The 17,304-nt window shown below is 35.1% G+C and overlaps 1 protein-coding gene across 1 annotated transcript in view; it reads left to right on the top strand.

Annotated features, from left to right (window-relative positions):
• The window catches only part of UBR3 (ubiquitin protein ligase E3 component n-recognin 3), a 120,038-nt gene that overhangs the window by 46,440 nt on the left and 56,294 nt on the right, over positions 1–17,304 (top strand). Inside the window, exons 19-24 of the mRNA XM_080346430.1 lie at positions 2,078–2,174; positions 3,138–3,279; positions 6,598–6,702; positions 7,601–7,774; positions 9,515–9,975; positions 13,228–13,316. Of these exons, the coding sequence (XP_080202556.1) occupies positions 2,078–2,174; positions 3,138–3,279; positions 6,598–6,702; positions 7,601–7,774; positions 9,515–9,975; positions 13,228–13,316 (1,068 nt within the window). The remainder of the gene's footprint in view (positions 1–2,077; positions 2,175–3,137; positions 3,280–6,597; positions 6,703–7,600; positions 7,775–9,514; positions 9,976–13,227; positions 13,317–17,304) is intronic.

Here is a 17,304-nt window from a genome sequence, read left to right as displayed (position 1 = left end):
TTTAATGTTTTCTAAACTGCGTTTTCTGAAGTCATGTCTGGTTTCTGGAACTTGTGACACTCTGGTCTTTTTTCATAACACAGTGTGAAGACAATTTTAATTATAACACTTTATATTTAGGGAACCTGATGCTAGATTCTAGGATTTTTAGGGTTTTTTTTGGTGTTTGGTTGTGTTTTTTTGACATAGTTTACCTCTGGAATAGATTATTTATCTTAACTTTTTTAAAGTATCTAATCTATAGCAGTGAATACTGAAGTAATTTGTAACACTATGCAGAATTCCTTTTTCTTAAAGTAATAAAAACCTGAAAGAGCTTCTGCAGGAGTAAAAGACAGCATGGTTTTCTTGTGTACTATAGGCTTTTAAGTGTCTATAATCTTTATAGGTTCTCCAAAACTATGGTGATATTCCAGTTGCTCTTAAGAATTGTAGTTTGTGGCCTTTCACAGTTTAAGCAAATCACATAGAGATCTATTCTCCCTAATCTCTTATTTCCCTAAATTTAGGGGAAAAACCACTCTCTACGATTGCGGAAGCCCCAGATTTTGCTTCCGTTAAACATCAGTTAAAAGAAAACCAAACCAGCTTCCAAAACCAGGACATGGTTCTTGTCTGTGGATTCGTGTGCTGAAGATGAGCTGTGTGTATTTCTGATACTCCCTGAATGGCTCCCTCAGTCATTTTTCCTTATTTTGCATTAACAGTCCAAGCAAGCTTGGTCTGTGTTTCAGACTGCAGTAGTAAACTGTCCAGAAAACATGAATTTTTCATGAGCTAAGTTTGATCCTCTTTCAAACATAATAGAAGCTATGCCAAGCGTTCTCTCAGCAGCTTAGGAGGGTATCTGTAGAACTGCAGGGGTTAATAGGTATATAGACCACTTGTGTTCCTGCCTGGAGGAAGGTAATCTCCAAAGCCTGATAAAGCTGCCTACTGTTGTCTGTGAAAACTTTCTGAAGCATGTTGTAAGCACTTGTGTTGTGTTAGGCCTGCTGGTGGAGCTAAAATTCTGTATTCGCTGGTTTTCTTCGTCCTTTGATGGGATCAGTGAATCTGGCCATTGTGTTGCTGTGCTGCAGGAGCTAAACATTTCCAAACAATTCATAGAACGAACAGCTTCCTTTGGCTTTAGGTTGGAAACCTAGAGTTTTTTGTTTTTTGTTTTTTTTTTAATGACTTGTAAATAGGAAAAAAAAAATAGAAGTTAAGTGGGATATCTTTACAGTTTGGGCTTTTCTGTTTGTAATTGCTCTGGAAAGCCACTCTGGGTGTTACTTTAAAGTTACTAAATTAAATGAGGATAACTTAACATTTTAATGCCAAAATAATGCATAGATAGATATTAATTATTAAACAAAGGTAGGTTTGTAAAGGATTTATCACAAACATTACTTGGTAAGAAACTTGACCATTTGTGACTGAACAAAAAATGGTGGTGTAGTCATTTGGCTCATTGCACTTAATAGGTAAATATCGCCTACCTGCTAACAGCTCTGCAGACTTTACTTCCTATTTTCCAGAGGGCTTGCACTGAGTGAAAAACAGCTAAAACCTTTGCTTTCCATGTACTTGTAAATTAAAAAGAGCAAACCAAGATGTGTACAGAGAAGGTGTTTTTTAGGACTGCCTTCATATACTTACAATTGGATAAATACATTAATGTACATTTAAATTTTTTTTTAAACTCAGCATGTGTTACAAGTGTTATTTTATCAGAAATATGTGGTTTTTCTTTTTTATCCCACATTGTGAACTATTATGTAATAGAAAGGAAAGCTAGAAGATGCTTAAATAAAGCTTGTTGATAGAAAAGATATATTACCTTGTTTGATTTTTAATTTTTTGTTTTGGAGCTAAGAAAAATATTTTTGGTGAAATTTTTATATCTTGATAAGTAGTCATAATTATTATTGTAGTAAGTATTATTAGTAAGAATTAGTAAAAATTACTGTACTTATCTGAAAAAAAAAAATCTAATAGAAAATTATGTAATTAAGGGTAGTTAAGGATAATCCAGAACATGTTGTAAGGTCTATAAAGAGAATTTTAACATGTGACTTCTTTAAAACAACAGCTGAAGTCTGGGATAAGGAATTCGACCCTGTCATGGTAATACTTCGAACGGTTTACCGTAGAGATGTGCAGTCTGCAATGGATAGATATACAGCATTGTAAGTTGGATCATTTTTGGAAATGTAATATAGTATTGTTGCTCATTGCAGAATACATTTTTTTGTTTTTTTTTGTTTTCACTGTCTGGTAATGCCAATAGTGTTATTTGTGTTTTCAGGCCCCATATTTGTCATTGAGGAAATAGGTTACAAGTTTACTGGCAGAATCGGGGTTTTGGTTAGCTTAGTCTGTTACTATTCCATAAATGTTTAAAAATAAATCTGGAGTGCCACAGACAAAGTAGTGGATGTCATCACAGCTAAAAATACTTAACCAAAAGTTAATGTTTAGAAGTCAGTTCAAAATTACTTGAAGAAAGCAGCCATATCTACTTTTATTTTACACTTAGGTACATGATGCACAGTACCGTGTTCTGTGTTTTGAAATTATTTTGGAGACAGTGTGGGGTTTTTTCTATGTATTCACCCATGACAGAAAACACGAGTGGATTAAATTTCTGATTTAAATACAGGAAAAACACTTTGGCACCCTCTTAAATTCTAAGAAACAAGATGATTTGGTCTTAACACTGTCCCTTAACATTCCATCCATGTCTAGTGTTTCGTAGCGTTGCCTGTAATCCGTTCCTACAGATGTGACATATCTGTGTTGGATGTCTGACTAATGTGGATTTGGGTGGAGTGAAAAGTTTTTCATCTCTATGTGACTTAAAATGAAATTCAATTCTTAAATTCATAGCTTAAATTCATAACAGTAATTAAAACTCCATTTCACTTTACAAGTAAAGGTCGTTTAAATTAGTGGTAATCCACAGAAAAATAAGACCGGATTCAGCTCATGTATGCATTTTTGGAATGCTGCTTAAATATATTAAATGGCATAGAAATGCTCATCAATGTTGAAGTTGATCTAAATAAAAAGAATGCGGGATAGGTATATATAGCAGTGGCAGGTGTTTATGTTACTGCAGTGTTTAACAGAAGTCTCATCTGTTTCAACAGTTTAAAGCAAAGTGGTAAATTCCCTGGGAACCCATGGCCTCCTTATAAGAAGAGAACACCACTACATCCAAGTTACAAAGGTCTCATAAAGCTTTTGCACTGTAAAACTCTGCACATTGTGCTGTTCACACTTCTTTACAAGGTACAGTCATAATTCTCATTAAATTCAGTATTTTACTTCCACTTTTTTAGAACAGGAGTTCTTAAAAGCATGATTTTTGAATAGGTTATTTACAGTAGCCAGGTTCTAATTTATATATTTTTTTGTTTGATTTCTTTTCTAAGTATAGTATGAGGTTTTTCTACCACTTTCATCTTTTTTGAAGAGTACATTCATCAGAAAATGAGACTTTGAATATTTGTCTTTGTTCTTGGAATAGTGCTTTCAAACCAGCATGCTGCAGAGGCAGATGAGGGACTATAAAAAGTGGTTTGATTGAGTAGTGCTTTTCCTGGGCATGCTTTCCTTTTCTACTTTTTAAAGTGCTCCCAGCTCCCCTAAAGTTTTGTTTCACTGTGAAACACCTGTTTTTAAGTATCATAATAACTGTGATATTCACAAAGAGCCAGGCTTATTCCCATGGAGTTGTATCAGCTGATTTCTTTCTCTAATGAAGTATCATATAAGTTGTCAGTGTATCATTAAGATGAATGAAGATTTTATCTGAATTCATTCAATAGATGTCATCCTTGTGATAGAAAAGGACTCTTTCTAAAAAGCTTCATATTGCTTACAAATTAATGACTTCAGTAAACTATAGGTTTTGCTATGTAATCAGTGCAATTTTAAAAATCTATTTAAACAATATAAAATACAAAAAAAATTCTGTTTTACTACTAATTCTTCCTTACCCATAATAGAATGAGACATGTTATGGTGAAGACTGAATTTAATATGCAGAAACTATTGAAGGAAACTTTTGGAAGCTCAGTAGTACAACATCTTGACCTGGTTGGTCAAGGTTTTCTGTTGTCAGACGTCTAGTTCCTTATCTTGCCAAAATATAACCAATGGCTGACATTTATCATGCTGAATGCCTGTTCTGCCATGAGTTTCCAGGACGGAAGGACAAAATACTCGTCCTTTTCCCATGTTTTAAAGGTTCTTTTATTAAGATTCTGGACCTGAATTTAGGCAAACTGTAGACATTGCATAGTCACATTATTTGCGTGTTCAATGGCTTTTTATTTTATTCTGTTAACTGTTGAAGTCCAAAGCAAGTCAGCCCCACACCAGAGCCAATAGAACTTTGTCCAGAGAGCAGTACCTTGTTTTTCAGGGATTTCCGTGGTCTTGGCCAGAGAAGCTGCTGTGTGCAGTATGTTTAACCCTGCTCACCCCCAGCCTGCTGCAGGGGCTGGGATGCCTGAGCGCTGCACAGTGAAGAACAAGGCTGAGATGCGGCAGTATGATATGTAGCAGAGGCTGGGGAAGGAGCATATCCAGAGAAAGTTCTGGACAGGAGACTTATAGGAAGGCTGCTGAAGGAAAGCGGACCTTGACATTATGTATAAGATGAAATAATATGTCAACATGGAAGAAAAATGGAGAAGGAATGCATCATGTTTTACCGTCTTGCTCATTGTTTGGGTTTTTTGGTGTTTTTTTCTGTTTGTTTTTTGGTTTTTTTGGCCATTCTTTCTCTTATTCCATTAAGAAGCTTCATCTTGAGAACCTTAAAATTTCTTGGTTGCTCTTTTAGCTGGAATGCTGAATACATTTCTACGAGATTTATGGATGGTAGAAATCATTTAGTGATTTCCATGGGTTGGCTTAAATTATATTTTGTCTATTTGTGAAATTTTGCCAATTTATGACAGGTTTTATACCTCTTGACTTGTGGGACTGTCTACAGAAGAACAATAAACTACATTTGACAATTTGACTTTTCAGAATTGTTAGTCAACATGGCATTTGATTCTCACTGGTGTATCTGCACATATTCTTCATATTAATGTAATACTGAATGCCTCTTTTAATTAAATCATCTCCATAATCTCAGATTTTATTTGATATGTTCAAATTGGCTGCTCAAACATAATTTAGAAAAGCTATTGTAAAACAGTATTTGTTTTAACAACTTTTATCCCTCTCTTTCTAATGGGTGTTTTCTACATAGGAAATTTGGCCTGTTCAAAACCAAATTGCATTTAAAACTTTACTAGGCTACACTCTAAAACTATTCATTTCTAAAGTAACCTGTCTACAATGAAATTTTAAACATATTTTCTCATCCATTTTTTTGTAACTTGTAATTTCATGCTATTTTCTCCCCTCTAATTCAGAATACTCTCAAGAGGAAAGTTGTCCTGCTTTTTAATTTCAGCAGCACTGGTTCTTCCTCTCAAAGCATTGAAAGCTGTTTTAGGAGAAAGATAGGGACATTTATTAATTTAAAGATAAGGTTATTTGTTATTTGTAATTAAAAAAGATTATGTGAAGCTGGTTGTGAACTGAATTCACATTAACCCTTCTGGTGTTCCCAGTTATGCAAGTGTCACTTGTCGGACTAGCAACTTCTGAGGCCTTACAGTGCCTTGTCCCATGAGAAGGGAGGGTGCTGGTGCTGGTGCTGGCCGGGTGCAGCTCTGCTCGGAGCTGACAGGAGTGCCATCTGTGCAGCTTTGCCTGGCACTTCGAGTGCTCTTAATTAGATCACAGCTTGAACTAGGAACAATTGTAAGGGACAGGTTTGTTTGACTGGAAAGAGATGTAAAATGAAATTTTACTCTTGTGCTGATGCTCAAAAGTTAGTTTTTTCTAAACATCAAAAATAATTTTTAATCCTCTTTAAAAAAAAAAAAGAAAAAAATTATATACACTCTTTATGTTTAGATATATTGAAGTCTTAGGCTGAATGGAATAATGATTTCCTGTCTTCTAAATACAGCACTCCTGTTGATCCATCACATCCAAAATCTTATGTCTTATTTTGTACTAGTGTACCATTACTGTTATTGGAGAGCTATATTAATGTTACTACTCTTACTATTCTTGACCTACTTGGAACATTTTTTTTTATCCTATAGCATAATCACTAATCAGGTATTTTGTTGGATCCATCAGTCATTAACATGAGTGAAATTTAAAATATCTTGCTGATGTTTAAGAGTAGATATTCCAGGAACTTGAGCAGACAATTCACTGCTCTTGAAAATAATTTTTCTTAACTGTATTTTTATGGTTATGACAGGAGTTTGAAAGTATTACTATGCAACAATCAAAAGTAATTAAAATGCTAAAATCGATGCTCAGTGTCTACAAAAATTCACTAGGGTAACACGTGTTGTTATGGTGTTCTGCCTGATTAGGATTTTCGTATCTCATGATACCGGTCTTGTGAGCACACTTTTTGGCAGTTGTGGGGGTTTGTTTGAGTTTTTTTGTTCTGTTTGTTTGATGGTGAGAGTATCAAAGATAAAACTTTTTAAGATACGAATGTCTTGTTTTTCTGCCTAGATTTTAATGGATCATCAGAATTTATCAGAACACGTGCTTTGCATGGTTTTGTATTTAATTGAGCTGGGGTTGGAAAATTCTCCAGAACAAGAGTTAGATGAAGAGGTAAGAACAAAGACTATCTTTTTAATTAAAATGTAAAGTATTTGCTAATTATTCAGTGTTCTTTAAAAAAAGCTGTTTATTAAAATGACAATTTTAGCATAGGAATGAGAATAAAATGTGTTTATTTACTTATGCAGGGATCAATTAAGAAAAAAAGAAAGAAAATAAAATACTGTTGTGACGAGGAGTATGGTATCTTGTTATTTTTTTCAACAGTTTCCATATATGTAACCTGACAACACAGATTAGTTGCATCTTTACTACTCTGTAAATTAGTACTTGAAATTGAGTGCAAAAAAAATTACAGTGATTGAATCTAAAGCTTGCTTAGATTTCTAGGTTTTCAACTGAAACTGTTGTCACTGAGTGCTTTATCGCTAAAGGTCTGTATCTTCTAAAAGATGTGGATTAGCCAAAGTTTTAGCTGTGCTTTTGATGAGAATTCAAACATAAAGCAACATTATTTTCATTATTCCAGGTTCCCTTATGGTATTTGACTTTCATGATTTTCATACTGTTTAACATTGCTTACATGACTAAGGATCTGCCACACTTTTTTCGGAGATTGACTTCTGTATAGTTAGGATTTTTTGTATTAATCTTAGATTGTACAGCTTTGGATTACTGAGTAGTTCCTTTCACTTCTGCTAGGTAGCACTGATTGCATGTACTTGATCATATTCAAATCAAATGTGTAGATTTATGTATTTATCAGACGTGTAGTTGTCATGGTAGGCATCAGTTGTATCATAATATCAGCTTTAGTGAGGTACATACTGTTCATCATATTGTTCCTGTCTCATGGAGAGATGATGGTATCTGTAATACAGTTATAAAAGCAACATTAATTATTGTAACATGTAAGAGAATGTATACTTTAAAAAAATTATTATTTTAGGAATCTGCAGGTGGACAAGAGCGTTGCCATGACAGTTGGTTTCCTGGTAGTAACTTGGTTTCTAACATGCGTCACTTCATTAACTATGTCCGAGTGAGAGTACCGGAAACTGCTCCAGAGGTGAAGAGGGAACCACCTGCAAGTACGAGTTCTGATGGTTTAGCTGCATCACAAGTATGTACATACAAATGCCAGTCCTTTTTATAGATTAGTTTAAGTTATTACCCATTTGACTTTATTGTTGTTAGGATTATTTTTTACTGTTTTTATGAATTTCTTAGGATATTTGTCTTTCCTAAGTGTACTGATAACAGAAATAGAAATTATTTCAAATGATACCTCCTTCCAAATGACGTATTTAATGACTTTTTTTATCCTCAATCTACCAGAGTTCAAGGCGGAAGAGCCTCCAGAGAGAGGTAGATCTGTGTGCAGTCTGTCCTCCTAAGCGATTAACTAGCAACATGGCTTTAACTGTGCTTACCTTAACACTCAGTGAAATTTCTAATTTTCCTGAATTTTCTTTAATTCATATTGCAAGGACTCGTGCTTTTTTTTTTCCTTAGGTAGTAGGCTTTTAAGCAAAGACATGCCCTTACATTTTTAATACATATTTTGAAATAAAAGCTTTCTATCAAATATAAAGTGTCATTGATAGCTTACTGCTTGAGGCTTTGTGTTTAGGCCTGTTTTGTTTTGCCAAGATATTACTAACATTTAATAATGTAGAGTAGTCCTAGCTTTCTTGAATTTAGGTAAGTTTAACCTTACATTGAAAATGCATTTGAAATTATTAGTGGCAAATTTTTGGGGGGTGGGTTAGTGGGTGTTTTTGTTTGTCTTTTTTGGGATTGGGTTTTTTGTTTTGTTTTGTTCTTTGTTTTTTTGAGTGTGGGTTTTTTTTTTGGTGAAAACAAAATCAATATGCAAATGGTGGGTTCCTTAAAGATTTATAGCTGGTAGATAATATAATCTCTGTGTCAGGATTGCTTTTTTAAATAGCACTTGGGAGTATTATATGCCAGATGTAGTGAAATACAATGGATATTCCTATTGCATGTTAATGTTAGCAAAATAGATGAAAATTTAAAGTCAGCAGGCGAGATGAAATAGACTAAAACATAAAGAAGGTAGGGAAGATGATAGTCAGAATATCTTTTTAATATCTGATCTCTGAAGTATTTGATGCCTTTTGGCTATCCAGCCTTCTGAGAAGAGGAGGGTAAGATGTTCAAGCATTCTGAATTTCACATTCAAAATATTCAATGAACATCTGTTTGCTATGTATTTGGTATATGTGAGTTGCTTCCATGTATCCTTATTTGAGACTGAAAGCAATGGTAGCATAGACTAGATACATTTGAACAGGCTCTGTCATTAATATGCACTCATATGCTCTGAATAGCAAACACTGCTTGCAAATATGGATATGTGGCTTCTGGATCTCCGCTAATAAATCCACAAAAAGTGGGCAATGCCCATGGGGATGTGTAGGCTCACCTGTGTTCTGCTGTGTGTAAGCACTCAGTAGACTTTAGTAAAGGCATGTAAATGGCATAAAATATAAAAAACATGAATATTCAAGAAAAAGTAAGGAACTATGACTTGAAGAACAGAATTCCAAGTTTGACTAGGACAAAACAGGTTATTAGCTGTTTCAGTATGGATTATATTTTCATTTTATACTAGGCTGTTGTGCAGCTATGCATGACAGACATGTATAGAAGCATGACATGCAGGCTTAGTATTTTGCTATACCAAATTTCAATAGATTTTGGAAGGGGAAAGAAAGCTTTAAATGTTCTGTGCTCTTCTCCTTATCTAAAGTATTTTCTGTAGCTATATAAATATATGGTTTTTATGCTTGTATTCTCAAAAATTAAATATTATGTTTGTTTGTTTATTTTCCCCAAGAATTCGGGGACAGCTCAAGTGTTCAGTTTGGTCGCAGAACGTAGAAAGAAATTCCAGGAGATCATCAATCGGAACACCAGCGAGGCAAATCAAGTGGTTCGACCCAAAACATCAATGAAATGGTCAGCACTTGGTGCAACTCCACAGCTAACCACAGCCATTCTAGAAGTCAAGGAAAGCATACTGTCCTTGCTGATTAAATTGCATCACAAACTCTCAGGAAAACAAAACTCTTACTATCCTCCATGGTTGGATGACGTGGATGTTTTAATCCATCCAGAAAGTTCAAGATACTGTCATGGTGATGGGATGACGGCAGTAGAAAGAATTTTATTGAAAGCTGCTTTACAGAGCAGATTGAATAAACGTATAATCGAAGAGATATGCAGAAAGGTGACACCTCCTGTACCACCAAAAAAGATTAGTTCTGCAGAGAAGAAAGCTTTGGATAAAGAAGAAAGGTAACAATAATAAAGGAGCGGTAGAAGGGCAGTATGTGTTGTGCATCTATTGATTCATCTGTCTCTAGGTCTTTGCATGAATTGCTTGTTAAAAGTCTTAATTCTGCAGTTTTCTTCTTTATCCGTGTTGCATATACATGGTTTACATGGGTGACTTTATGTGGTACACACACTCACCCTTCGTGTTGCTGGGTATGCCACTCATATATACAAAGGTGCAGAATTAAGACTGTATAATTTTTGACGCTCAACTGCGCAACCTCAAGATGAGTTAAAAGATTTTTTTTTTTAGTATTGTTATTTGTATTGCGTGGGTTTGTTAGGGAAGAACTGGTTTGTCAGGACAGAGTACTCAGACAAGAGAAGCACATGAAAGAACCTATTTGTAGTGAAAATATTGATGAGAGGGAATGGGGTCTTGAGACCTGATAGGAGAAGGAGAATGCGGACCAAGAATGCAAGTGCCTGGAGAGCACATTTAAGACAAAGATTGGCATTTAGGGAACTGAATGGCACCAATTGGAAAGAAACGTTGGCTGGATGGGCCTGTGGCAGAGATTGGCAGCTGGTTAGTGCCAAACACTGAAACATGGCATGTGAAGGGAGGGTTAGAAGGTTGAGGTTTAGAGAGTGGGGTGGTTGGGATGGAGAACTTGCCATGTTCACTGCAGCAGAAACAGGACACAGGCTGGAGTGGACAAGAATATTCAAGTGCTTGTCTCTTCAGTATTTTGCTGTATTAATGGTTTATGTAACCAGACTGTATAATGATGGTTCTAGAAATTTGGATAGAAACATGGAGCCGTCTGACTTAGTTGGTGTCAGGATTACCTTTAATTATGCTGATACTATTTGTTTGAAAATAATTTTTTCACTAACTTCTCTCCAATATGTCCAAGATCTATACTTGAAAAATTAAACATTTTTAAAAATATATTTTATAAGTTACATACTTTACGAAGTAAAATTATTTTTTTCTTGCAGGTGTTCTGTTAATCATTTAACTTCAGCATCCATTGAAATAGTTCAGTAAACAAGATAAATAGTCAAGGTTTAGCATGTAAAATTTGTAAAATTGTCTTTCAAGAAAAGACAGGCTGAATGGCTGCTTTAGATAAAACACAGCTACATCTTGGACACCTGCTCATTATTGTGCTTAGTAGTGCTAGATTTATGTACAGGAGAAGCTAGGGAATCAATGAATTAAGTAACTTTTCAAATAGAAAAGGATAAGGTCATTCCTTTCCCCCTATAACAGATGTTATATTTTTAAGGACTTTAAGTTTTCAGTTAAGTTCTGAGGCTAACATAATAATGAAAGTAAATGTTTCTGGTTCTTTGTTCTGAGTGACTGTTTTCTTCTCCCCAAATCTGTAATGGCATTGGGGACCCATGACAGTGTGATAATTGAAATTACTAATCTCATAGACTGGCAGTGCTCATATATTCAGGCTGCAATTTTTACTGGTTTGTTTTGTTTTTCTTTCACACTCAAGTCCGGTTTTGTATTGGTGAAGATCAAGCAGACTGTGAGTGGTGATCACCCTTTTTGGTTACTTCAACATATAATAACAAACTTGTCATCGCTCAGGCAATGGGCTGTCACCATAGAAACCGAAATGCAGAACTGGAAGAGAGCTTGAACTGCTTGCAGTATTTTTTTGATTGCAGTGTCAAACTCCCATGGGCCATCATGGAAAATTACTGAGCTGTACTGAATCTGTCAGAGTTTGTTTATGTCGTCTTATTAAAGGCCTCTATTTACAGTCACTCTGCTTTTAGTCAGGGCATATATTGAGAAATTCCCAGGGGGAAGTAAATAAAAACAGGTTTAATGAATGCCCTGGTATGATCCTCCGGATAATGGATCTTAGGATTGTTGTAAATAGAAGTTATTTTGAGAAATGGTGACTGAACAACGTGACTGATAAATGGGTAGAGATATTTGGGTTTTTAAGGTGCCTTTAAGAAAACAAGTTAGCAGCTTTGAGTTATGAACAGGCCACCTCAGGATAAGAGGTTGCAGTAAATTGGCTGCTTGGGGCCTGTGTATGCCTGGTCCTGGGCCAAGACAGTGATAAGCAGACAGTGCTGGAGACTAAAGAGTACTCACCCATCAGCACATCAGGTCCCAGCTGATGTTTTGAAATCCCTTGTTGGTTATCTGAATCACCTCTGGGCAGGGGGAAAAAAAAAATCACTGTAAATGCTGATGCCTGGAGTTTGTAGCTGTGACGGAGCATCCTGAGCTACACTGGAGAGGTGCTGCCTGAAGCCCCAGCCATGTGCTATGTGGGTGGTGGGCTGTTGTGGTATGAGTTCTGTTGGGTTTTTCAACCTCTACTCTCCCATTTCCTGTATTTGTAAACTCGTGTCAACATTAAGATCCTTTCTTTATACTTCAGAAAATCAGTGTCTGTTTTCTGTATCTTTTTACATCCATCATTATTCCGCTACTTGCTGCAGTATGTATATATAGGGAGTTAGAGAATAGCTGGTCATGTAGTCTTGTACAGATCACTAATGGAGTTTAAACAGAAAGAGAAGAAAGAGTTTCTAATGTCTTCCATTTGTAAATCCAAAGCTGTGTTAAGTGATGAGGAAAAAGTTAGTGAAGTCAGCTTGGCTCCAGGGAGATACGGTCCTTCAGTCTCTAAGCAATCACAGACTTCAAGTCCAGGTGTAAAAGCTGTTGGTGACCAGTATCTTGGGTGGAGGTGGGGAAGAAGGAATCAGTATGAGGAGCCTTAGCTGGAAAATAAATTATTCGTAGTTTTTTCCCTTGGCATCAACCTTGATATCAGAAGTGAGACAGACTATTATTATTATTAACTCTTGAAAGCTGGTTGCTCACAAAAGTGCTTGTTTTTGTACAATGGTTGACATTTCGCTTTGTTATTCTTCCCTTATGTAACAGAAAAATAACTTTCAAGAATAAGGTTTTGGGTTCTTTTCCTTATGATGCCATGTCCTAATCTGTTAAAAGATCCTTTGCTTTTCTGAAAGGTTTTTAAGGACAGGATTTCATTCCTTTTTTTCCAGACTGGGGAAAAAAAAAAAAGTCTTAAACTCTGCTTTTAAAGCAAGAGATTCCTGGTTTAGGCTTGAAAAATAATCTTTATTTAGAGAAAGCTTGAATTTTGAGTGATATTGTTGAAGGTGGCAACTGTAATCAGCCTGACCCTATAAACTTTTTTTTCCTCCATTATATATACTGTTTTTTCTTCTTTTTTCCCTTCTTCTTTTACTCAGACGACAGAAAGCCAGAGAAAGACAACAGAAATTGTTGGCTGAATTTGCCTCAAGGCAGAAAAGCTTCATGGAAACTGCCATGGATGTTGGTAAGTTTTTGTGTGGTTGACTGCTTGCTTTTTTATATTTTTATTTATTTCCATGTTAGTAAGATTTTAATCAAACAGTTAAACAAAACCTCCCCTCAGATCCCTCTGCTGTATCCACTTGTTCACTAAATACTTCTTAAGAGGCTTAAAGCTGTGTTTTCTAGGACAGATAATACTGAATACGTAATTGCTAAGGAATAGATTAAATTATCTTGAAAGTATTTAAAAGAGAACACATTATCTGTGGGACATTGTTTTATTCTTATTTTTTCTTAATACACGGTGGATGAAATTATTAAATGTGTGTGATGTGTTTTAAAGTATTTGCCTTTTAATATAAAATGTCCTGAAGTTAGTCTGCCTTTTAAAGACTCCATTTTCTTTAATCTGGAGTAATAACATTTAATATTATTTCTTCATAGAGCCTCAAATTTTAATATGGTAGAAATTTGCATCTTAAATTTATGTACAGAATTAAGGAAAGCATAGGTTTTGCATAATCTCAGTTGCTGTAACCTTCTATTATGTTGAAAGTACAGGCTTTACAGCAGGATCTTGTTTTTCCTAAGTGTAAATTCTCTCAGGTTCTGCTGTGTAGAAAAACGATCTTGATTAACTTGCTTGTGTTTGACTGAGGAATGGAAAATATTTTCATAATCTAGATTATTTCACTGAAAATCAGTACTTTTAAAAGTTTTTTTTTATTATTTTTTTTTCTTTCAATGCAATAACATCTGCTATGTGGTTTTGAGTTTATGGAATGATTAGAAGTATTTTGACAACTGTTTTTGCTGAAAAAGTCCATTTTTAGAAATGGTTAAATTCCCAACAGTTGCTGTGAAGATTTATTCCTTTACACTTATGAAAGTCTTGGATACAGCAGTCATTGAAATTTCTTTAGCAAATTAATGGTATTATGGTGTTATATTTAGAATACAACACAAAGTTCACAGGAAAAAAAAGTTTTAGTTATTCTTATTAAATTAGTAGCTATTTCTTTTTAATCTATATCTTGAAGTAAGGAAGAAGAGAAGAAGAAACATGCAGTTCTACTTAGTAAAAATTAAGTATTCTTACCGTCATGGCTAATTGAAAGTGACTGGGAAACTTTTATTCTGCAGTCACCTATATTTTGAGTTTTTGATATTGCAACTTTCAATTTGGTGTTTTCATATATAAAATCCCATGTATCTCTCTATATATTTACCTGTCATACCTGTCTTTGCATATATACATATGTATGCATATGTACTTCCATACTTGGGTTTTATAAGCTGTGTTTAAGGTAACTGCTTTGCTTTGTGGATCAAACGTACTAGTTAAATCAGTAAATTACACCACATCTATTTGTGTGGAGGACTGGGAACATTTAGCTTTTACTTAACTATTTATGTCAAATGTTAAAGAAAACTCGCTTAATTTCTGTAACAGGCAGATCTGGGCCTTGTTGCTTATGATTGTGCATGAAAGAGTTTTGGGGCATGCAGCACTTGAATTGTTTGTTTCTTAGTATTTAAACAATTAATAGCTTCAAATATCTCAACATAAAGTATAGTGTTTGTCAATTATATCGGGTCATGCACAGCAGTAGATAGAATCAGCTTAATGGACCACATTTTCATAAAGTCGTTCTGCATGAAGGCATTTCTTGGCAACAGCTTAATAGAATTCCAGTCATTGTGTTAGCTGAATAATTGCTTTTCTTTTTCACTAACTTTTTTCAGTGTCTTGTAGGTTGCCATACTGTTTTCTGAGTTTATGATGAAAATTCACTGAATTTGTACTGTAGTCCAGTATTAACTAGCTTTTATGTTCTGACTAGCATTAAAATAGCTCACAGAAGGGAAGTATGTATTCCATTAGAGTACATAGGATTTATTTTAAAACCTGGATTTTATGCCAGGAATATTTTCTTAAGTTTGCTCTGTTACTGGTTTTTTGTTTTGTCTTGTGTTAACTGAAGTAATTTGTTCAGCTGTGAATGTAGTCTGTATATGTTACAGCCAATTATTGAAAAAGTTGCACGAACTATTGTTACTCAGATTTTAAAACACAAGACATGGTAATAATTCCGAATCTGGTCTTTCTGGAGTGATTAAATGTAAAACTTCTGTAAGTATTTAATAGTCTGTTCCTGAATCGTATCATAGCTGTGCAGAAATAGTACGTTTGCATGCCCCCCTGACACATTCACACTCTGTTACCTGTTACTTTCATTATAAGTTAAAATTCAACAGTAGTTTTATTAATTTTGTTTGATTGTTATAATAGTAATAACACTGTCAGAATGCAGGGATGCTGAGGCCTCAGCTCCCTGGCACTGATTCGGTTGGTGTTATTTGGGCAAATTATCATCATCAACTTTTATAACTTCTCTGTCTATGAAATGTGTAGAAGATTGAAAATACTCTGAAAATAAATGTGTCTAGAAGATGATAGGAATAATGAAGAGTAGCCAAAGCTTAAAGACTTATTTTATTAAAACCCCCATAAACTTAAGTGTTTATTGAAGTGCACAGAACCACCATTAATGCCCTGAGACATTCCTCTTTGATTGTTGGGATGCTGCAATGAAACATGGCCAAAAAGGAGGCTACCCAATTACATGTTCATTTTTCAATATTAGATGTGTCTCATTTTACTAGCAAAAATGGTTTATTTGAACTGGATTTCACAAATTCTTCTGAGGTTCTTAAAGTAAAGTTTGGTGTTTTCTTGCATATAATCACTGTAGAAGAAAATTCCAATTATGTAGCACTTTCCATTTGTGCCCCCTGTTACCTTCTATTTATATTCTGTGACATCTGCAGAACTGCATTGCTATTCAAGCTTGCCTGGAAGTAATTAAGTGAAATTTAGAAACAGTTATGTTAATGAACTAGAATGGAACAGAATCCACTGTGCTGTCTGTAGCTGTTTGACTGAAGGACTAATGTAATAAGTAGAAAAATAAACCAAGAAACATCATTCCAAGAGCAGCAGATAAGAGCTTTTGAACTGAGGAGAATGTCTAGTGAGTCAAAAATGTGTTGTCACGTACAGTGTCACCTCCAGAGGCTGCCTAGTCTCCCAGTGATTGCTGCTTTTACATCTTTGTTTTGAGGGCACTTATCTCAGTGTGAGGCTACAGTTTATTTGTTATGATGCAGAACTCCATGCAAAAGATTTTAGAAGCTTCACTGCCTTTCAGGCAGGACTTGAGAAGGACAAAAAATAGATGCCCATGTTCCAGGTTAACAGTAGCCTTTAACAAATTACAGCGATATTTGTAAACATCTGTCTATATAAGTTTTATACACATGAAGTATTATGAGCCATTCCAGGAGGCAAGCTGCTGAACTACTTAATCAAATGTATCTTAGTAGAAATTGGTAAATTGGTTAATTTGTGCATTATAATTATGAAGATATCTTGGATTCCTTCAATAGTTTTGCTCTCTCTGAAGTGCCCTATGTTGTCTGATGTGTTTTTTTTACTGCCTCATGATGAGTGTGCAATATGATCTTTGCATTTCTTTCTTATGATGGGAGTCTTGGCAGGACATCATTTTGTCCTTCAAGCGAACGTTCCTTAGCTAGAGGTAAAGGGAAGTGCAGTGTTTTAGTGCAAGGTGACATACATTTGCTAACGCTCAATCTTCTGAACCCAGATAGAAAAATAAATTAGGTACCGATCTCTTGAGAATATATATGCTGGGTCAGGGCAAAGAATATTAGCATACTAATGGTTGCTTTGATGCCAAGGGGCTACTTTGACACACAATGTGTATGGCAGGAAAATGTTGACTACAGTCAACAGAGATTGTAAACTGTATTTTCTGTGTTTACAAGGCCCTTTCAGTTCTGGGGTTTTGCTGGATGGGGAAAGAACAGGAGGGAGTCTGTGACTCTGGAGAGTAGAAATGAAGTAATTCAGGTGGCAGTGCATTCTGCAACAAAACAGTGTGCTAGATTTTAGCACACTGATCAGGATTTGCTAGGAGGTAGGA

This window comes from Nesoenas mayeri (assembly GCF_963082525.1).
Source record: "Nesoenas mayeri genome assembly, chromosome: 6".
In the NCBI taxonomy this organism is placed as follows: Eukaryota; Metazoa; Chordata; class Aves; order Columbiformes; family Columbidae; genus Nesoenas; species Nesoenas mayeri.
Note: the sequence above shows the minus strand (reverse complement) of the source record. Positions and strands in the feature narration are given on the sequence as shown.